We start from the raw sequence: 24,104 nt of genomic DNA, 5'->3' as shown, positions 1-24,104 counted from the left end.
TCAGAAGAACAGAGCTACCTACAGCAAACTAACCCCCCAGTGACAGATTTTAAGACATAGTTTACTGGCCTCTGCAAACACTCTAGAAAAATAGTAATGTAATAAAATTTAAAGCAACCACAAGAAAAAGCATGGAGAGAGGTTCCAGATACTGTTGGGACAAACCAAACATGTATTAATGAGGCTACCCTTCCATTCATAAAGTCCAGTCCAAGCCAAAAGAATGGCCAAAATAAGTCCATTGAAAATAAGGTAATATGACGACAGACTATACTGTATTTACAGTACCTGCTGCGCCCTGAGGAAGAGCAGCCTGCCTGTGTTTCTGGAGTAAGCCCTCGGTAAAACATTGCTCCTTTATTGGTTTTCCTGTGGTTTTGGAAGCCTCTTGATGAACTGTTCAGCCTCCTCCACCGAACCGAGAAATTTTTTGGCACTGCTGGATTGCGTTATGCGAAGACGGGCTGAGAAGAGAAGAGCTGGCTTCAAGCCGCACTTGAAGAGCTCCGCCATGATGTCCTTGTACTCTACCAGTTGGACCAGGACATCTGGACTGTAGTCCTCCACAATACGAAGAGACGCAACTTTGTAGTCGAGCTTTCCTCTCTTCCTGGCTTCCCGAATGATGAGGTCTTTGGTCAGGTATCGATGTAGGCAAAGGATCACCGGGCGAGGAGGATGTCCTGCGGGCCGTTTAGCTGCCAGGGAGCGGTGCGCTCGATCGAGTTCTGGTGGGGTCGGGAGCACCTCTTTCCCAAATAGCTCACACAGAAGGTTGGAGAAAAAATTAGTAGGGCGCCCACTTTCAGTGTCTTCTGGCAGACCGAGGATGCGGATGTTCTGCCGTCTGCTTCGGCTCTCCAAGTCACCCACTTTGTCTTTTAGCTTAGCATTTTCTTCAAGGAGAGCCGCACATGAGTCTTCGAGGCCAGCCACTCGCTGGCCCAAATCTTCTGTTGCTAGCTCCAAAGAGGAGACTCTCTGCCTGTTCATCCAGGGCCTGCCACATCTCGTCTAGCTTGGAGCTTAGCATGTTGGCAGAAGACTTGAACTCGGATTTCAGGTCCTCACCGTGCTGCTGAAGCAGTGCGGTGATAGCCTCCAGCGTTAGGCTAGCGTCCTCCTTCTTGCTTCCTTTCGCGCTCTTACAGGCCATAACTAGTGGGTAAATAACCAAAATACTGTTTTTGTATTGGTGGGTGGCATAAAATTAGGTTTCTGTGGGGTGAATTTAAATAAAAGGCTGGGTTTTTCCGGAGCAGTCCGTTGCTACGTCTACCATGTCCGCATGGCAAACCGGAAGTCTCTAAATTATTCTTTTATGAATAAATTTGCTCTGCAAGTGAAATGCTTAGAGCAACAGAGACGCTTGCAATCCAAATAAAATATAAAATAAAAAATATATACTTTTTCTTTCAAATTATAAATTTTTCTAAAAACAAAAGTATTGTTTGGCCTGGCAGCAGGCTAGTTAAGCATGGCGGGCCGCTAGGCTTATAATACACTGGGGGAAACCCTGGGCTAAATTCCACAGAGCGTTCTACATGTCCTGTTGGTAACTGCTCCTGTTACATAAATGTGCTGGAGCTCCCACGCAGGTTGCTGCTTGTCTGGAAAAGATGAAGTGAGGTAAACCCAGGAGGGTGACATCATTTTTGGCATAATTCCCCACCGCTCGCTCTACTGCTTGGCCTTTTTCTGACCGCTGTCTCACTCCATATTACCAGATGCATGTGCTACAGGCCCATAAAACCATACTCATCACTCATGAAGGTGAACACTTGAGGGAGGCCAGAAATGCTTGTGTAATCTCCTAATATGTTGGAGTTGAAATGCGGAAGCTTCTGGATTGTTTGTCTGTTTGAGATTTCACCTCATACTGGGAACGGGTTTCATAACAGAGACAAAAACAGTGAGAAAAACAGAGACAAAACATGCCAGATCTATTTTCTGGCATGTTTGCTTGGGTGAAAAAAGAGTGTGAATGCATATTTTTAACTCTTGATGTCTCTTAGAGCAACACTGAATTAAGCAGAGGAAATTATAATAATCACTCTAATGTTCGTCAAGTAGCTTTTCATTCTCAACGTAATCTTTTTTAAAATTCAAATCATCTTCTGTTCATACTAGTTTCCTCTCAGTGAAACATCTGCTCAGTGTCCTCGTTGCTGGTCTCCAAACACATTTGTTCATGTATGTTTCCAAAGTTCAACTTTTGTTTCAATATGTGTTTCTCAGTCTGAATCAAATGGTGACTAAAAACAGACACAGGATCCACAACAGTGACGTCTACTTCCTTTTTGTGTCTGTATAATAATAAAGACTTCAAGCATTGTAGATGATACTCATTAGTCAACAAATTCCTTTAACGTGATGAGGAAAATGACATGTCATACTATAAAATACTTGCAGTCTATTTTCGGCGCTCGCATTCTGTTTTTTCCACAATTTGTGAAACGTTTCCCTCCCCGGGAACCTGGCAAACCGCTGCAGACAATGAAGGACTTCTTCTTCATGCCAAGTGACGCCTAATGAGTCTGGAGCGAGATGTACAAATATATAAACCCAAAATAGAAACTTTTTTTTTTTTTTTTTTCCAATTTTGGCCTCAATTGAAATATTTGTTTTAAAAACTTTTAGTTATGGTTTCATAAATTACATGCTGTTCAAGAATATGATGGCAATAAAAACAAAGGATTTTTAAAATATTGTCAAATGTTTTATTTTTTAATTTTTCATGTTTTTCTGGACTGATCTCTTTTTAGCAAATTAAAAATTAAAGTTGTGTATTAGCTTTATTTGTTTATGGAGGCCATGAGCTTTATTTGTATATGGGGGCTATTGGTTCTATCCTTCTCCATGAATATCTTCATTACTGTGTTGTAAAAGCTATCATTTTAAAAAAAATGTCTGCCTCATTGTACCTAAATAAATGCTTTTTATTTCCTTTTTATTTATTGTTTTTTCTTGAGTTTTATTTTGAATATTTAAAACATCTTCCAGTTCCAGTGTGAAGTGTTCATTACTAAATTAAAGTCTATTGGTCTTGAGAGGGCGACCTTATGACATTATCAATTTATTACTTGAAAATGGTCTCAATATAAAACTATTGTCGTTTATCGTAATAAATAATTTATTGTCCAGAAAAATTAGTTATTGTGACAGACCTTGGGGTTGTTTAGCTGAAGAAGAGAAACAGTGTCAGTTTGTATGGGCGACGTTTTGTCACTGGGTTGAAAAGATAAAAATTGTATTGGATATCAGCCCAAATGTTCATACCTGTGCATTCCTAATTGAAACAGCCAATTTGTAGGTCTGTAATTTTGACCCTTAAAAATGTTGAAATTATGTTAAACAAATTCATAGATCAGTCAAGTGAAGAAATAATTTTTATCCTATTATCATATTTTAGTTTTCTGAGGTACGTCACTAGGTGGAGCATTTCCCTGCAAAACGTTGACCTGTGAAGTGTGTCAGGCTGGATCCAACTGAACTAAATAACTCAATCTCGAAAACAAAAAAAATGTTACTTGAACAGTAAAAGCTTTTAATTATAAAAGCAAATCAGAAATGATTTTCATGTTATCACCTGCAAGGTAACCTGGTGGATTGGCATGGTTCCTATGGAAACCATGAGGATCCATGTGACTGATGCTGCAGTCAACGCTGTGAAGGCGACATTTTGTGTTGATGCCTGTTGAATCATATGGCCTTCTTTACACTGATTCTAGCCTGCAGCAGTGTCCAAACTGGAAATTCTCCAAACAGTGAGTTTATTTAGGTTCGATTATTGCTAAACGATGTTAACAAGTCAGAAGTCTGTAACCATCAACAGAAAGCAACTTTATGAATGATGCAGGCAGACATTAAAACTTTGAAGTGGACTGTCACAGACTAATGGTTTATTTTAACCCGCCTTCTTCCTATGTGTGTGGCACAGGAGCAACTCAGAGCGGCGTAAGGAGAAGTCACGTGATGCGGCGCGCTGCAGGCGCAGCAAAGAGACAGAGGTGTTCTACGAGCTGGCCCACCAACTGCCCCTGCCTCACAGCATCAGCTCCCACCTGGACAAGGCCTCCATCATGAGGCTGGCCATAAGCTTCCTGCGCACACGCAAGCTGCTCACTACAAGTACATTTACACAAACTACTTCTACACGCTTTTATATAAACAAACAGATGGAAGTTGCAGAAAGGGAAAAATGCAAATGGAGAGCACACTCTCGCTACAGGCTTATTGTATGCGACTTATTGTCAACTCACGTTAGAAGGCTCCTCCTGATCCTCCTCTATTTGTCTTTGTAAGATTAGAACCTGAGGAAATTCAACAAAAGCAGCAGACTTATTGTTCTTCTGCTTTTGGTGTCTCAGAACAAGATCTGAGGGAAAAATTAAACAACTTGGTCAATGTCATTGGCTTTTTTGTTTTTTTAAGGTTTGTTTTTCTCCGTTACAAAACCCTTTGCAAGCTGAGCTAACCCAACAGAGGGAAGCTATGCTCAAAGGAAATGAAAAGTCGAATTGTTTATTTAAAGTTGAATCTGCTGTTGGTTTCTTAAGGAACTAGCGGAAAAAGTAAGAGTCAGTCATTTGAAGTGGTAACTCGGCCTGCGCCGAGTTACTAATGTAACTGGCGTGCACCGCCGTTCACACAAACTGGACGATCTGGAAGATGCTCTTCCAGGCGGCTCCAATGTAAACCTTAATTATAAATGCCATACTGCTGTCTAGTCTCAAAAATGCGCTTAACCCGAACTGTCGAAACGCAACTATAACTCAGTCCCTGACATCACTGCTGTACCACCGACAGAGAGAAAAGGGGATGTAAGCTAGGCGGCTGGGCTGATATAATTAACAGTCTACAGTTAACTCACACTTTGTGAATAATGTCAGAGTTGCTACCGGTAACTAGTCCAGGTCCCTGGTTGGGCTGGCAGTTTTGGCGGATCTGAATTGCTGCCAACAAAAAAGTCTGGTTCATCTCCAAAAGGAACAAATTATGCATCCAGTTTTTGGCTTTTCCTTGCTCCCTTTTTTCCATCCTTTTCACTTTGCTGTTCCATGGAGCTCCACTCATGTTAACTTAGTCCGTAAAAATGTTCTAGTTTGCCATCTGTTGCCAAGTGACTGATGATGACGTTGGTGGACGGCTGGTGACAAGCTTTACCCAGAATACATTTGGAAACAATATGGACAATCCACTTGTAATTTTGTGTGTCATAAAGTTAAATGTAAGAGTGAAAATGAAGCACATTTTATTCAATATTTTACACCCACTATGTCACTAAAATTAGTCGGTCTTGTAAAGTTTTTAGCAACAATGACTGGGACAGCCTACAGCCTACTATATAATCTACTGGGGCAAAACTCTATATAATTTTACATACACCATGCTCAACAGGAAAGGGAACCACCTTTTACAACTCTCATCAGACGTGATAAAGGCTTGGATCCCTGAAGTCATATTCTGCCTCCTATCCTCCTACCCATGCTTCTTGAATGTTTTTTTTTCTCTTTGTCTTTATTTTGTTTTAAAGTATTCTAGTTACAATTTAACAGAACATTAGCAAACCTAACAACAAGCATAGGAGCAAACAAAACATGCTATGTTCAGAGTCATCCTTTAGTGAGGGGTTCTTATAAAGTATTAACTCAGAGAGCAGGATACACATTTTCTAGATTTAAAAAAAAAATCGTTTATCTCCACTTTTTAATTATGCTCTGTTTCACACTGAAGCTCAATAAAATGCACTTAAATCTGCTATGGTGTTTGTGACACAACATGAAAAAATGTTCACACATTATGAACACTTTTACACTGCAATATCCCAGTTAAATTCTTTTATTTATTGCTTAAGTGTTCTTTAATATTTGATATATATTTCCATGTAAAATTAATTAAAACTCTTGAAATTGTGTCTCACTGTTGAACGATTTCCACCAATATACAACCTAAATATTCCATAGACAATTATATTTAGTGATTCAGATGCCCTTTTTATAGAAAAGTGGTTTCCTGCTTTTAATGATGCTGATTTTGTGTAGCTCTAAACAATAACCAGCAGCTCAACAATTCACTCTTATAACATGTCAGCAAAACAGGAAATTGTTTTGATTTACACAAGAGCTTAATGTTATCTATAAATCTTTACCACCATGTTTAATGTGCCATCATTCTGCTCTTATGTGCCTGTCCATGTTCTGTTTGTGTAATGAACTGCTTTGCATTGTGTGCAGAGGATAAAGGCAATGCTTCCTTAACAAGCAGCCATTGCTGCTTCCCATAATTTGATTTGTACACCTTCATTAATCAAGGAAATCATTTCACAGTTCTGTTGTCGTAGATCTGCTAAAAGGGAATTATATAACATCAAAAATGAGTAAATCACTTTACATAGAAGTAATGGAGAAATTACATTTCATGGAGAGAAATGTTTAAATTATTTTAAAGGGTCTTTCTAAAGAGCTGGCTCATTGATGACATGAATGCAATTTCTTTGTTTTCTATTTTTGATAAATTTGCAAAAATCTCAAAAAGGTTTGTCCAAGTTGTCAAGATTAGGATTTGTGTCTAGAATTCTGAGGAAAGATTAATTCAGTACAATTTGGAATAAGTATCAAAAAATGTGTAAAAATGAAGTGTTGTGAATACTTTCCAGATGCGAAGCATCACAACTGTAACCCTCCACTTGTGAAAGCAAATCTGTTGGGTTCAGCTTGGTACTCGGACAGTAATTCTGAGTGCTACACTGCCGACAGGACAGAAATAGAAATAAATTAATAAAGAAATTTTAAGATACCTGCTTTTGAACCCTCTGCTGGCAGCCAAACGTCAGGGCACCACACAAAACTTAATGAAGTTAACATTACAACGCAATTTTAGCACCTTAATTTCAATTTCCTGAAATTCAAGTTCAATCACCACATTGATTGCACAAATTTTTGTAAAGGAGGAGAAGAAGGAGGTGCGGAGAGAGAAGTGAGCAGGAGGAAAGACGATATAGAGGAGGAGCGAAGGCGATGAGGGTAGGAAGAAGTGTGTGAGAGGGCAGGAGAGAGCAGGGAGATCAATCCGATGCAGCTGCTGATAGTGCTATCGGGCAGCTCTGATTGCTGCCCGATGCAGGGCAGATACCGGAGAGGAAACAGAGCACTACCCATCGTTCGGCTGCTGCTGGCGGTATCCCCGCTAGCCATAACAGCCGACCGCCGTGGCGCCAAACGAGCCACCGCGCACACAGCGCGCGCGCAGAAACATCCACGGCTGTCCGTGCTGCGCATGCAGAGAAAACACCTGGTTACATAACATGAATGTGAGACGAAGCACTTGATGAGGAGCAGCTTTTTTGGCTGACCGGGCTTAAACAGGGAACCTGTTTGAAATAAAGTCTTAACGTTTGTTACATTTTAGTTGAAAGTTTTATCCTAATAATAATAATAATAATAATAATAATAATAACATAACATAAAAGTTATGTTTCTAAAGTAAATTTAGCCACTTCTATTTATATAAAAAATAAATCGGTATTTGTTTCAACAAAGCAACATTATCAGTAGCTGTGCTTCCATTGACCATACAACTGCACAACATTTCACAAATAAATTTGCCTAATGGAAACATGGCAGTTTTGAAAAAAACTTGTCTATAAAATGTTTTGGCGATAGGATGATGTGGGATTTTATTTTTTGTTTGGTTTATCTCACAAATCAGTGATGGAAACCCTTTTTCCCCATCGCACAAGTCACATGTGCAGCGGATGTTGCCATGGTGCAAACCACGAAGAAGATGACGGGAAGTAGTTGGAGGATGATGGCGGCTTGTTTTCTAATGACTATTTGTATAATTAAATGTAGTCATGTGAGTTTTTAATTGCGTTTCTTATTTAATTTCAACACCAAAATTGTGTAATTGTGCTTTTTTTATATTTGTGAAATGTTGACGAAGTTTTGCACACATTTGGAATGTAAATGCAGCTGGTGATCAAACTTATTGCCTCTTTTCAGAAGTGAGCAAACCGGCCATGCTGTGGGGTTTTTTTCTAACAAATTTGCTTTTTTCTTAATTTAACTGGACAGGATATACATCATATTATATGCGCAAGCGTTTTCAAATGATTTATCATTTCAAAATGATAGGATAAGGAATTTGAACAAAGACTTCGGTAACACTTTATTTGAAGGGGGGTGAATAAGACTGACATGACACTGTCATAAACATGACATAACACCTGTCATGAACATAAGTAAGTCTTCATGAATAYTTATGACTGTTGTCATAAAGTGTCATTCGGTAAATTATGACACTTAATACAAAGTTGACATTATTCAAAATGTCTATGACAACTTGACATTAATCTAGACAAAAATGTCTTCGTTATGACAACTGGACATTAATCTAGACAAAAATGTCTTCATTATGAGAACTTGACATTAACCTAGACAAAAATGTTATGACAACTTGACATTAACCAATAATTATATGACATAAATATGTCATAATGGTAGTCATAATAATGTAATTGTTATTACACTATCAAAAGCTTTAAGAAAACAGTGATTAATATTCCCACTAAAGCAAAACAAGTAGGACTAACAATAAAGATTTCATTAAGCTTTATTACACTGTCAAATGATTTAATAACAGAGTCAATAACAATTTCTTTTACATCAAGTAAAGTGGAACAAGTAGCACCAGTTATGAAAATGTCATTAAGTGTCATTACAGTGTCATTAATATTAACTCTTACCTCAAGTAAAATGAAACGAGTAGCAGCAGTTATGGAGATGTCATTAAGTGTCATTACAGTGTCAATATTAACTCTTACCCCAAGTAAAGTGAAACAAGTACTGTAGTTTCTGCACTATAAGGCGCACCGGATTATAAGGCGCACTTTCAATGAATGGCCTATTTTAAAACTTTCTTCATATATAAGCCTTCCGCGACTGGGCTGGGGTGTGGCCGGACGATGGTCACCCTTCTCCGTTCGTGCACAGCATGTTTGCGGAGAACGTGGTGCTAAATGACCTGCAGACGACCTGATTCTAGATGGTTGGTAGGTAGATAGGTCAGTCAAACTTTATTAATAGATTACAAACCAGCGTTCTGACAACTATCCCAGCATGCACCGCGTGCTTCTTCTACGGGCGAAAATGAAGTTGGCGGCTGCTTATCACAGTTGCTAGACCTGTTGTGGCTCAGTATTGGTTTAAATATAAGGTGCACCGGATTATAAGGCGCACTGTTGGCTTTTGAGGAAATTTAAGGTTTTTAGGTATACCTTATAGTGCGGAAAATACGGTAGCAACAGTTATGACAATGTCATTAAGTGTTATTAGTGTCATTAATATTAACTTTTACCTCAAGTAAAGTGAAAAAGTAGCAACAGTCATGAAGATATCAAGTGTCATAGTGTCATTAATATTAACTCTTCCTCAAGTAAAGTGAAACAAGTAGCGACAGTTATGAAGATGTCATTACAGTATCATTAATATTAACTTTTACCTCAAATAAAGTGAAACAAGTAGCAACAGTTATGAAGATGTCATTAAGTGTCATTACAATGTCATTAATATTAACTCTTACTTCAAGTAAAGTGAAACTAGTAGCAACAATTATAAAGATGTCATTTAGTGTTATTACAGTGTCAAATGCTATGCTAACAGAATCCCAGTTATTAAGTCTTACCTCAAATGAAGTGAAACACACTGGACTACTTATAACTACCATCATAACTGTACATTGGAATAAAACAAAAGATAACTTGTTCTTCAAACAGGGGGTTTAACATCTGGTCAGTATGTTGTTACTCTGAAATAATGGTTGAAAAACTAAAACAGAATTATTTATTCTTTAACTTAAGAAAATATGTTCTTTCAATAGTAAATTTTTTTTCTTTCATTGTGTCAGCCATCTCCTTTGTTACAGCCTTCTTGTAATGCTCTGACAGCAGGAGATCTTCTTGTCTTCATTTTCTGGCAGCAGCTCTTTGAAGGTGTCCATTAATGCTCAGAAATTACAGCTGTTCTTGCAACAGGTGAAAGCCTTTTCATGAATTCAAACTTGGTGAATGTCTTCTGGACATTCTCATAATCGGTGATGACTCAATTCATTGTGGTCACTTAAAAAAAGAACAAAAACAAAAAACAATGTATCATAATCCATTATCCATAATCCATTTGGAATGGTATCCAATCAAATACCATTCCAAAAATGCCCCTTTCTGCACACTGTCAGAATGGTAGATTCGCAGATAAATGTCTAGTTAACAAGACTGGTTGTTATGAAGTGCAATACAAGTATTTCTTAACACAAGTAGCATAATAACTAAAGCTGAACAAAATTATTCTGATCAAATATTTGTTTGGCAGAAGTTCAGACAGACTACCACTGTTGTTGTTGTTCAGATTGCATCATTTAATGTATAGTTTTAGGCACATGAGTGTATCTTTTTACTTAATGAGCATTCTAAATAATTTCCAACCAGATATTCTGGTTTACTGATGTTTGCAAGAAGTTTATTAATAAATAGATTTAACACCAACTTTTAGTTGTCTAAAACGTAACTTATTAACTCAGCTGGTGAATGTTGATTCCTGCTTCCCCTTCTGCACTTACCTGACTATCCCACCCCACTTCACCTGGAGAAAATAGTAACACAAAAATGACTTACCTAATTTTCTTGGGGAATATTTTATGTGCTTCTTTTTCTTTGGTCAAACAGGGACTTCTTTATCTGGTGGCTGGTCCTCATGATCATCCTCCACACTCGTAGCATGTCTTCATTTGCGAACTTTGTGCCCCCCACCAAGTGTCCTTAGGCCAGTGTTTTTCAACCTTTTTTGAGCGAAGGTACATTGTTTTAATTTAAAAAATCACGAGGCACACCACCAACCAAAAATGTAAACAAATATACTCTGTAGCCGCCAATGTTACATATTGCAATTAGGTAATCATTCTTATCAAAGTGTCTTGAATAGGAATCAAATAAACACAAAAATTTTTTTTTTATCATATTTTATATTTCTTATTTCAAATTGAACATGTCCACTTCAAAAATACACCTGAACAGTGCCACAACAATGTGGTCTTAAATTTAAAGAAGTTGTAGAAAACTTCAAAGTGTTTTTACAAACTAATCCACAAGCATTCTTTTAGCCGGAATACAGAAAATAATTCTTATTCTGAAAGAAGCAATAATATTTGGGAAAGATTTCACTGTTACAATATGAAGAGTTGCATGTACAAAAATATTTTACCCACCTAGTGTGAAACCTGTGCATGTTTGGATGAAAGCAGCTGATTTCCTGGCAGAAATTAAAGAAAGACAAAGCTCTTCCTCAACAGCTCTCAGTCTCTGTTTTTAGTTTTTATAGTAGCCAGGCTTGAGAAGCTTGCTTCACACAGATATGTTGTGGGAAATGGACCCATGTTCTTTCCAACTACTTCTGAGCTTCACTCTTTTCCATCACTATGGTCACAGTCTTGCTAGATACAATGCTCCCACAGCTACCTGGAACATTCATGCATCACTAATTCTCTTGTTTTAATGTAAAAATGCTCTGTACCTACTGCCATCTAGTGGTAAAAAAATTACACGATTACGCCTCTAGTCACTACTACAGCAGAGACACTAGAAGATGGCATTATTGGCAGATAATTAGTTCATTTTCAAAAAATCTTTTAAGACCAATTACCGTATTTTCCGAACTATAGAGCTCATCATACTATTAGCCGTACATAAAAAAATAAAATTTAATAAAAAACTGGAAACGTACATGTATAAGCCGCACCGGGCCATAAGCCGCTGGTATCTCTGCTGCTCTCGGTTTTCCATAAGGACCCAGCAGAAGGCTGCGTCCTAATAAATCTGCTGGATATATTAAGGACGCAGTTGTCCGTCTCCAAAGCCGAACCATGAGCTGTGTCCGAATTCAGGGTCTGCATCAGACCTGTCTGAATAATATCGGTGTTTAACTCCCACTCATTGGAGAAAGCTAGCGGGAGTTTTTTATAACACTGTGTCAGGAGTTAGCCGTTTTCTCTCGGTATACCGAACCTGGAGCGCCCGGCCAGTTGACAGGTGGCAAGGGGAGCTGGCTGTTAACGCAGTGGTAGCAGACAGGTCCAAAAATGTCAGAGCAATATTGCAATTAGGTGATGTATTCATGAACCGAGCAGATATTTGAGATTTACACTTACAATCTCGCCTAAAAACGTTGTACCAAATCACGTTGTGTCATTTAAAGCAGTTGTCCCCAACCTTTTTATTACAGCGGACCGGTCAAGACTTTGACATTTTGCTGCGGCCCTGGGGTGGGGGGGTGGGGAGCTGGGGAGCTGGGGGTGGGAGTGAACAGTCAGATAAGGCTTCTGCAGGTTGGTGTTCCCGCTAAATACTAAATATGCCCAATTTGGGTTGTCTTGGCCTTTTTATCACAGCCTGTGGGGTTTTCCCTGACTGGGAACGAGAATATATCCTGTTGAATGAGACAGGTAGCCAATAAGAATGCGCGGTGATGTAAGAACAGAGGGGAATCCCAAACAGATGACATATAGCGCAACTGAGAGTCCGGTGGATATCGGAGATGATATGTGGAAATGTTTATTATTATATGTAAAGGTCATTATTATATATGTTTATTCAGTTAAAAACGTTAACTATGAAAAAACACAGTCACCTCCAAACCATAGTGCAGCAAATAGAGCTGCTGCTCCCGCCGTCTTTTATCCACCGCCTTTTCTTTTTGTTACGTCTTTTATCTCTTAAAATGAGTCCACAAACTATCACTATTGCTTCTACATCGTCATCCATGTTTGGTTATTCTAAATTCCAGTATGTTATGTTGGAGGTTTTACTGGATTATTCTCTGGAATGGGGATGTGTGGTGTGTTGCTCCTGCCGTGTGGCTGGAAACACGAACCGACTTAAGACCAGTGGCGCAACTACACATTATTCAGGTGGATGCGAAAACATAGATCGGCGCCCCCCCCAGGGAAGGAACGTCAGGGTGAAGGAGCGACTCTCGCTGCAACCCCCACCCCTCCCTCCTGTGGGCTCAGTGTTGGCGCTCAAGACGTGACCTAGAGAATCCGGTTAAAGGATTTTCAAAATAAAAGATCCTCCATATTCAAATAATGCATGAAACGGAAATATTTAATTATTTCTTGCGCGGCTCTGTAGCAATTGGTACACGGACCGGTACCGGTCCATGACCCGGAGGTTGGGGACCACTGATTTAAAGCGTTGTATAGCTAAATAATTTGTCGCTATTCACCGCCATTGACGCTCTGCCTGAATGCCCAGTTGGAACCCGCAATGAATTATGGGATATTGTGGGCCGTGAAGGATACACCGGGCCCATCCTTCAAATTTGGGGAAAAGAAGGACGCATTTGAAGGATGCATTTTTGAAGGAGTCTTTGAATTCGGACAGGCCTTGTCGCCACACTATGATGTCATTGGCCTACAAATCCGTCCTTCGAATGGTTTCGTTCACGCCGAGTTTACGTGCAGCGGCTCTATTTCCCTCCTGTAGTGCCAGATCGATAGCCTTCAACTTAAAAGCTGCATCATATGAGTTTGAAAACATTTCTCTGTCGTGCCTGCTGCTAGCATGTGCTTGTTCTAATAATGAAAATTAGCGCATTCTTCTTTGATTTACAATTTTGACTTCGAATGATTCACTTCCTGCCAAAGAGCCCCCTGGTAGTTGAAGAAAAATCCTCAGAAAAGCAGCATGTTCAAAGCGTAGGAAAAAAGTAGCAGCTTATAGTCCGGAAAATACGGTAGGTGAAATTGGATAATTTCCACAGCACACCTGACGATCACTCACAGCACACTAGTGTGCCGCCACACAGTGGTTGAAAAACACTGCTGTAGGCTAACATGGGTCTTCATGTGGCTAAAGTTGCCAAAGCAAAGAACACAAGCACTGTGTCACATCAGCCAAGTTGATAAATAATGCACATAAAGGATAACTTTCACTAACATATTATCTTTTAATTTGCTAGATTAATATTGGAGGGAAAAACCTACGTATTTGCCTGTCTTGAAAATATGTTTAAAATTAAGGGCTAATGTTATTAATGGAGTTTCATAACTTTAGCTAACATTAACTTACAGCAAGGTAGGATTGGCTTAAATTTCTCATAACTAACATTACAAAGAAAGAGAACATAGTCAATGTTATTTTCTCAAAGAAAATGTAAAGTTAATAAGACACATACCTTATATGTATTGGGTAACAAAACTTCGGCTTCTTTTTAAACAGGAGGTCTGTGTGGCCTTTTGGTGAAGATTTCTTCACCAAGGAAGAAATCCTCACCAACAAACTGCACGCCTGTTCGTGCACTGCTGCCTCCCACTGGTGGAGATGGTGTATGGCATTACTTAAAACAACCTTAATGTTTCAAATGCTAAGTTCATAAGTGCTTTGTAGACATCTTGCTGTAAAACTTTAGGATCAATTAAATTAAGAAATTGAAGACTAAACAAAATGGCAGAGCAATATAATATTACCACATAAAGCTAATTTTTAAAGTTTAATCGGTAATACTTTTATAACAAATTTATGTCAAATCATGATTTTTTGGTTAATGTCAAGTTGTCATAACGGAAACATTTTTGTCCAGGTTAATGTCAAGTTGTCATAAAGAAAACATTTTTGTCTAGGTTAATGTCAAGTTGTCATAACAAAGACAATTTTGTCTAGGTTAATGACAAGTTGTCATAACAAAGACATTTTAATCTAGATTAATGTCAATTTTCATAACAAAGACATTTTGAATTAAAGCCGCAAGCGGCGTTGGAGGCCCTCGCAGCAAAGCGCGCCGAAGGCCTGCTTGCAACCGCGGGGGTTCTTGCACCACTCTCTCGCCACCGCTGATGCTCTGGTGCAGTTCCCCCAGGATTCATGTTTCATGGAGAATAGCCAGATTTGAGGCTTGGCCACGCCCATAGGAAAACTCCTATGTCAAAGCATAGGAAGGGGCGCTGTGGAGGAATTAGGCCACGCCCACCAGATTTTCCACTGGATTCCTGCCGGGGGGTGGACAAGGATCGATATCAGTGAGTTTGGTGCAGTTGGACTGAAACATGTGGAATCTAGAGCCAAACGTATGGCGGCGGCGTGGCCTGTGACTTGGCCACGCTGCCATGGCCACGCCCTCCACTGGAAACTCTTGGCGCTTTAAAGCAAGTGAGACCAACTTGTTATCAGTCATCTGACACCAGATCATCTTGATTAGGTCAAGAGAGTCAGAGTTGTATCTTTCCTAGGAAAAAAACAGTCACTTCCGGTTCGGAGGGGGCGGGGCTTAGGTGAGATGAGACTATGACGACATAGGATCGTCAGGCATCCAACCAGGATCCCTCACACCAAGTTTGGTGCCAATTGACCTTTCTATGTGAAAGTTGTAGCGGTTGGTTTTTCTGTGGCGAGTACGCCAACTTCGGCGCCCCGGAACGCCCCCTCAGCATGTACGAAAACTTACCATTTTGATAACTTTTAATGCCACACCTCTTAACTGCATCCTGACCAAGAATGACACTGATAGATGAAAATCCCTAGGAGGAGTTTGTTAAAGATTGACGTGAATAAAATGGAAAAATGGCCAAAATTTGACCTTTGACCCAAAATGGCTGCCTCCCTGAGCATTTTAGGGGGTACCTCCAAGATACTTTTTTTCTTGATTTGGGGAGATCTACCTACATACCAAATTTCAGGTCTCTACGACCTACGGTTTCCCCCAACTCACGTTTGGGGGCGCTGTAGAGCCGTTTGGCCACGCCCATTTCGGATTCCACCAGAATCCGAAAAGTTTCGTTGAACAATTTTGGGTGAAGTTTGGTGAGTTTTTGAATATGATAAAGCCCCCAAACAGCCCCGCGAAGTGACGGAAAAATAATAAAAACAAGATTACAATAGGCCTTCGCAGCGCTTAGCTGCTCGGGCCTAATAATGTCAACTTTGTATTAAAGATGTCATTATTTACCGAATGACACTTTGACAGTCATAAATATTCACGAAGACTTATGTTCATGACAGGTGTTATGTCATGTTTATGACAGTGTCATGTCAGTCTTATTCACACCCCTTCAAATAAAGTGTTACCCATATGTTTATAAATGTTATGCAATTTATTGCACTTCTCATCTTTTTAAGGATTTTTAGTACGTTTTTCTGTCTTTGGTGTGAAATTCAGAAGTATGAGCCTGAGTCCCCTCAGCCCACACTAGAGAGCATATCATATTATCAAGGTTTCCTAATAATTTTTTCAGGAGTTAGCTGCAAACTCTCAACTTGGTCCTTTCCTATTTTCTGTCATATCCTGCTTCGTGTTACACTTCTAAACACAATCTCCTTCGTACCGACGTACTCTGCACATGGCAGCAGCACAAATGTCATGAAAGAAGGGGGAATTATTCGTTCTGCAACTGCGTGTTGGACTCTGCTCTGCAGCCCATTATTTTCAGACGAGGTCGGTTACGCAACCAAAGAACAACAGAGCAGAGAAAAAAGTGTAGCTCGGTCCAAATGACTGGTAGTCGTAGCTAAGTACAGTATGTAGGCCAAAGGTGGCACTTACTCTTTGGACCAGGGTCCCAAAGAACTCTGCTACAATTTTGGGGGTCCTTGGGAAAAGCTCCAGGCTCCTGTGGGAGTTCTGCATGAACCGGGCCTGGATCCAAACTCAATCCCCAGGCCTCACCAGGAGCCTTGGGAACAGCTCCCCTCTTATCTCAGGGAAGCACAGAGGAGGAACTGTGAGCTTCCCACCCTCCACCCCACCAACTACTGGACTTTGTTCAGCTTGAAGCTGCTGTCCAAGCACGCACACATACACAGCTGTGCAAGTGCTTTTTTTAAATAGAAATTATCTTTGGAAGGAGACCTCGAGGACAGACTGGAGTCTCTCTGTGTAAATGTTTGGACACTGCACTGCACTGTGTGTTTGAAAGTAATTGCTTAATATGTTATCTGTTCAAGTCTGGACGATCTCTATTTAGTTGCAAAAGGGGAAACAAGCATATTGCTGAGATTTACGCCGATGCCAGTTCTAACATCAGCAGCCAGTGACAGAAATAATCTCTTCTCCGCTCCCAGGCCATAGAAGCTGTGACGGCGAGGAGGACAGGTTCATGGACAATCTGTACCTGAAGTCTCTGGAGGGCTTCATCACAGTGGTAACGTCAGATGGCGATATGATCTTCCTGTCCGAGAACATCAACAAATTCATGGGCCTCACGCAGGTACACAAGCGCTGTGAGAGAACAGGTTTTTGCTGAATCGAACTGAAAAATAAAATTAAGCATTATTATACGAAAGAGATACAAATACTAATGTCCCACTCACAATTTATTTGTTTTCCCAATTTGACTAACTTAGTGTTAAACTTTTGCAAAAACAAGAATTCCACTCTATTAACACCGAAGTTAAATTTCTGTGGAACAGTCCTGCTTTGTTGCTTTCATAAAAGTTTTTTTTAATTATTATTTTAATTAAGAAAGCTGCTATTAAGCTTTATCATTTCCTTCTAAAGCCATGTGTGATACAGCAGATACATCTACAGTCTCAAATAAACTCTCCTCTAAATCCTGCTGACCACATTTCAACATGGGGCAGTTAGCTTAAATGGTTATGCATGTTTGTTCTTGATTTTGATTTGACTTGATTGTTCTCCACTTTTCACTGTGGTTTTAAGCAATATAATGCAGCAAAAATGTGTAGAAAAAGTTTATTGTTTTTATTGAACTTGCAAAATGCAGCTGCACAGATTACTAGCCTTGTAGCTGCAACTGGCATAAAATCGGTCTGTACAACTTTAGTCTGAATAATTATTTAAAATTCATTTAGAATAACAGTCAGAAAGTGTATGAATATGAATAAGACAAAACTTAAAAGCAGAAAAAACTATTATATGTTGGCTTAAAATGTCTTCAATGACTTGTAAATATGTTTTTTGTGGTTATGTATTACTATTATTTTATTAAAAAGAATATTAACTCAGGCCAACAGAAGACTTTCATGCAAGGTGTCACATAAGCTCACTCTGTTTGTGTGAAGTACTTGTGAGGTCAGCTGTGTGTGTGCTATAGACAGGACAGTTTCAGCTCTAAACATTTCTCTTCTTTTTTTGGCACCGACTTTAAAACTGAATCATCCAAGAAAGGAAGTTCATTATGTGACTTCTGAGCATCTGAAGCTACGTATTTCTGTTTTGGTGCAAACAAGCCAGGTTTCTGAAGATGACACCTTTCTTTTTGCTCCTTACGCTAATCGTCACCCAGTTCTTCCAGTGTGTTTATTACAAAATAAATCACTACTGCTAGCTAATGAGCACAGCTAGTAACATTATTTATGTTGACCTAGAGTGCTTGTTAGCCCAGCGACAAGATGGCTTAAAATAATGAATATCTGAGGAGGACATCCAAATTTGTAAATTAGTGCAATGCCTCCATTTTTTCTTGCATGACTGCTGTTTAATTAGTGAGTTCCTAATAAAACAGCACTAAGTAAACAGTATTGTGAAAGTGTAGGCATGTTCATACTTATGGGTTCTTAGAGTCTTATCCTGACATAAAGTAAATATTTTACCAAGAAGCTTTAATAGAGTTTTTCTGTTTCTGTTCAGTGGGATGTTGCAGTTAGCTAATTAAATAATATTCATAATAATAATATTTTATGCTAACTAGCACCCTTCAATGCCAACCTGTAGAAATATTTCACAAATAACAGTCAAAAACTTATTTTAAAAAAATTGATAAAAGTATATTCTAAAAAACAAAGTATTATATTCTATAAAAATGAATATTTTGGAGAATTAAATAGTATAACTGTCTCGTAAAACATGAGTTGAATACATTATATGGTTAGTCTTTAATATATTCACGTCTTACTCTAGCTGATGTTTTTGTGAGCAGATTAGCTTAATTGCTATGCTAATGCTAGCATGTTTCCTTTATGTTTTGATCAGAATTTTCATATAAATTGATAGCAAATCAAAATGGGGTTACATTAAATTGATTGTGGACAAACATTACAGGAAGCTGTTCACTTGCTTTTTAACCTATAGCATTAATTAGCCTATACAATGGTCTGTATATCCCATTTAGAAATCAACAGACTTTTTTAGACAACTTCACATCTCACTTGTAAACCATTTTCATGGTACTTAGACTGAAGGCGTTTCCATATATTTATATCTATATAAAATGAATCACAAATCCTATAATCAGGAAAAAGACGCGGCTACATTTTGTTCAAAAACTGTTTGCGGACAGGAAGTAATGTTAGATTGTTGGCTTCTGATTCTGATGAATCTTCATTCTTTTTTTGTCAGGTGGAGCTCACAGGTCACAGCATCTTTGACTTTACCCACCCATGTGACCACGAGGAGATCAGGGAAAACCTTAGCCTGAAGTCAGCAGGTGAGCATTCAACCTTACCAGCCCACATTACTACTGCAAGACATTTTTACATAAACAAATCTCACACTCATTCTGTTTGATTTTAATCTAACATATCATATTTTTATACAAGTATTAAAGCTTGTGTTAGCTCACCATACAAGCATAAGTTATTCCACAGAAGCAGATTTGTATTAGTTATTCAAGGCAAACTACATGAAGAGATATTTTTGATTTGTAGTTTAAAACTAATGAAGATGTCTTGGAGGCATGATTAAACATCTAATAATCAATAAACTTCTTCTGTTCTTTTCTATTTTATCTGTGTCTTAACATTACTTTTTATCATTTTGTTTTACATATTACACATCTAACACTCTAACTTCAACATTCAACACCACACATACGTCACTCACATCTAGGGTTGCCCCATATAAAATATGGAACCGTCCCGTATTTGGCTGTTGAAGGTAGTGTCCCGTATTGAACCAATATGGGACGCGGTTTGTTCCGTATTCTACAAATGTGTATGTGTAATAATAAAGAGGTGGTCCCAGAGTACTTTATATAGTAAGCTGCCCCAGTCATTGTTTCACTCACGGTGTTGGTGTTGCGATATTGTGCCCAACTGCTTTCTGGGTAACAGACCAACCGACACGCTGCCACCGCAGTCCACCCCTCCCCCCTCTCCCGGGCTTTAAATATATAGGGACTGGTCCCTTGGCAACCCTAGTCGAAGCACCCCCCCCTGCGCTTATGAGGCTGGGATGACGTGCATTAGTGGGCGTCCCTTATTTTGATTTCTGAAAGGTGGTAACCCTACTCACATCAGCTTGCTGGATGCTTGAAACTGAAAATGAAGGCAACTGCATGCCCTACTTTCTGGTTAGCTTGACAAACTATTATTCTCCCACTTTGGGACACTGATAGAGCGTTGAAGTTTCATTCTGACACAGTCATTTGCCAGAAAATAAAACTTCTTTTTAATTCTAAAGTCAGTATAAAGACTCGGTAGTGAAGTGTTTGGAGATTGTGAATTCCACTCCACTGTTCCCAGTACACATGCACTATTCCCAATGGGAACACATAAAGTGACACCCATACTTTCAAAGCAAGGCAGGACTCAAAGTTTCTCAAAGTTCCCTTGTTTCACTCAGCTTTAGATCCACGTAACGCATTTTTCAACACACCACCATATGCAGCAAGTCGGAAAAGTGTCACAGCAGCCGTGTTATTTGAATGATGGAAATATGCACAATCTCAAAAGAACTGATAAGGTGTGTATATCTGTTGGGAATGGAAGTACATATTTCTATAGATTGGGAAACCTGTGAATGACTGAATGAATGCAGAAGTCTGCTCTATTAGCTGGAAACCAGGGCAATATAAACACACAGCAGGGTTAATGATTGAGCAGAAAATCACCAGACTTAGTTATGCAGAAAATCACCAGATTTAGTTAGCGCAGCATAACTAAACTGCACGCAAGGATCACTGTTACATCTCAATAACTGTACATCCCTTTTTGTGGGGCTTTTTTAACATGTGGAAGCTTTAAAAACAACTGATTTTAAAGGGAAAAAAAATATTTTATTCTGTAGTTACGATTGGTTAGTTCTCCTGCTTTGTATCAGATCTACCAAGCCATATGAAAGCATAAATAATGTTAGTTGTCACAAAATGTGTTAGTATGCAGAACTGGTGGACTCTTAAATCAATATCCTGAAGAACGAGTTTTTAATGTATAGTATTTAGCAGTGGATGTTGCATTTCTGATTAATGCAGGCTGGTTGAAGGAGCTAGGGGGAAAGTACAGAGTGCCATAAGAATGAGGTATGATCTTAAACTTCACAGTAGTCTTAAGCAATAATGGAGCCACAGTCATCCTTATCCTTTGAACTTTCTCAGGGGAACTGATTGCAAATCTTGCCTTCCTAAGCAGTAAATAAAACCCATGTGTTCAGCCTTTCAGCCTTCTCTCCGAGACCCGTAATGCTGTTTTTTCTACTCCACAAGACACAAATTCACATAACAAGCTGAGAGTGAGCTGCAAATTTCTAAAGCTTTCCCATCACTGTTGTCTCAAAAAGGAGCCTCAATATATATATATATATATATATATATATATATATATGTTATTGACCTACCAATAAGATATGGCTCAAAATTCTCAATGTATTAAAGCAAGACAGACCCAGAGTTTTACAGAAAGTTGTAAGCAAATAATACATAAAAGAATAAACTTTTAAATAATTAAAAGGTGGACAACGTCAAGTCAGGCTTGGAAGGATTTCAACAACTGTGGCTGCATTTTGGTAAGCAGACATAAAAACAATGTTGCATAACCTTCAATATACATATAGTGCAATTCAAAAGTATTTACATCCATTGAGATTTTTCAGATAAAGTTGCATTATAGCCACACATTTCAATGTGCAAGAAGTTGTAGTGTTTTGGTGGGGAAAGATTCCACTATAACTGACCAGAGACTTGACTCATACTGAAGGTTTTCTGCTTAGTCTCCAAACAGAAAACTGTGTTGCATTCCTGAAATGAGGAATAATCTAATGAAACAAGCTGTTTTGTACTAGAATGACATTTCTGCCCTTCAGACAATCACATTCACCAATTTGTTGGAGATAACTTATCAGCACTGAAGCAGATCAATTCTGTTGGGTTTATAGTCCTCTTCCGCTATTAGTTTACTCATTTTTACATTTGTGCTTTGTCTTCGCTCAGAAAGGCGTTTTTCCCTCTTTGTTTGAGGGAAAAACAAAGATAAAAACGCACTCAGGGATTGGTGTGTTGTGTGGTGAAAAACACCACACAATACCTGGCTCTGTGGCTGCAACTCCACAGCTGAACTCTGACCTCGTGAAGTTCAACCTAATTCCACATCCTGTTGGGCTGTTTTACAGTTCACACATGGGGAGGCAGATATCTGGAGTGTTGACTTGAACTTTTTTTAAATAGTCTGCTACCAAGTAGTAGGATGCATGCTGCATTTACAATATACACCAGTGAGGGATAGAAAAATATTTAGAATAGGAACTTCTGTCACTTTTCTTTTGATCAAAATATAAACCTCTTTTTTCAGAGACAGCCTGTAAAGAAAAGAGCTTTGAGAAAATGGTCACAGTAAGTTGAAGAAACCTTACAGGGTTGTTCTGAGGTTACAGATTGGATTGCTCTTTGCCAGCCACATGGAGAGATCATCCATGCCATGACTGAGTATGTGACTGACTATACAAACTATGTGGACAAGTATCTTACAGTTCCCCACCAGAACTGTGAGATGCTTCCCTAATAATTCAAGGAGGCACATAGGGTGTTATTGTAATGTCAAAGCAAGGAGGGTTCTGAGATCTGAGGATAGGGCTCAGCAAAGACCCCCCGAGCTTTACTGAGCCTGTCCTTTTGATGGATAGTTAAGAGCTTGATGGTTTTTCTCTCTGCAGTAAAAACACAGGTGATTTCTGAATCTCCTCTCCCTCTCTTCGGCAGAGAGCCTTGTCCTACTCAATTGCATGGGCTCCTCAGTGCTAACAGGGGTTGGAGGGGGCATGGAGGCTTGTGATATGCTGCATGGACTGACCTGGACAGTTGAGACCCTTCTTTGAAAATTAGATGAAGATTTTCTCCCTCTTTCGTTCACGAAGCCGTTGATCAATTCGCTTAGCAAACCTTTCTAAGACCTCGAGGGTCTTGGGAGGGTCACGGGTAGCAATCTCATCCTTGATATCATCTGACAGGCCCTGGTAAAAACGTCAAACAGGGCTTCGTTATTCCAAAGACAACTGGACTTCAAGGTATGGATATTGATGATGTAGTCAATAACAGGTCGAAAGCCCTGCTTGAGAGAAAACAGTCTCCTGGCAGCCTCCCTCTCAGGACAGATTGGATCAAAAACCCTTTTCATTTAATCAGAAAACTCAAAAAATGAGTCACAGCTTTCGGCATCATTCTCCCACTCAGAGGTTCCCCACTACTTTGCCTTACCAGATAGTAGAGAGAGTGTATAGGCCACCTTGGCCCGTTCAGAAGGGAAGGCAGAGGGCTGCAGTTCAAAAAGCAGAGAACACTGGGTTAAAAAGGTCTGCACTGTTCAGGATCCCCATCAAAATGCTCTGGGGGGGAATCTTAGGTTCATTGTTAGCGTTAACTGTGGGAGTGACAGCAAGGGGAAGTGGCCGTGTAACTGAGGGCCTAGCTTGGGCTTGGGAAGCCCTGAGAAAAAAAAGTCCCTGAAAAAGCTCCTGGATAGGCCAGTAATAGCACCCTCCACATTAGAACACCAATCAGAATATGGCTGTGGGTTCATACTGGCGAGATCGTACTGTAATGTTAAAGCAAACTCAGCCAGAACCCAAAACGCAGTCAAACAAGTGTTTGGTTCACCAAAAGTTTATTACAAAAAATGAGGGTGTTGAAGGGGCTCCACAGGGCATGGTCACGCAGGTAGGTCAGGAATGGGGGATCCACAGGGGCCAGGAATCCTGCCTGGGGAGGGTAGGGTGAATGGGTAGTGGGAGGCCTAGGGGGGGCTCAGGGGACAGGGACAAAATCCACCCACCAGAGGCTCAGTCGTTGAAACAATCCAGGGTCATGCACCCCTCCCGAACATGACCCTGGATTTCATTGCCTGAGGCCCTCCCCCGTCTCATGCAATGAAAATCCAATAATCAGAAGACTGGAGG

The 24,104-nt window shown here is 39.5% G+C and overlaps 1 protein-coding gene across 1 annotated transcript in view; it reads left to right on the top strand.

Moving 5' to 3' along the window:
• The window catches only part of LOC103476622 (endothelial PAS domain-containing protein 1-like), an 87,254-nt gene that overhangs the window by 44,961 nt on the left and 18,189 nt on the right, over positions 1 to 24,104 (top strand). The window contains exons 2-4 of the mRNA XM_008429098.2: positions 3,941 to 4,131; positions 17,105 to 17,250; positions 19,341 to 19,428. Of these exons, the coding sequence (XP_008427320.2) occupies positions 3,941 to 4,131; positions 17,105 to 17,250; positions 19,341 to 19,428 (425 nt within the window). The remainder of the gene's footprint in view (positions 1 to 3,940; positions 4,132 to 17,104; positions 17,251 to 19,340; positions 19,429 to 24,104) is intronic.

This window comes from Poecilia reticulata, linkage group LG15, assembly GCF_000633615.1.
Source record: "Poecilia reticulata strain Guanapo linkage group LG15, Guppy_female_1.0+MT, whole genome shotgun sequence".
NCBI lineage: Eukaryota > Metazoa > Chordata > Actinopteri > Cyprinodontiformes > Poeciliidae > Poecilia > Poecilia reticulata.
This window is presented reverse-complemented; position numbering and strand designations above follow the sequence as displayed.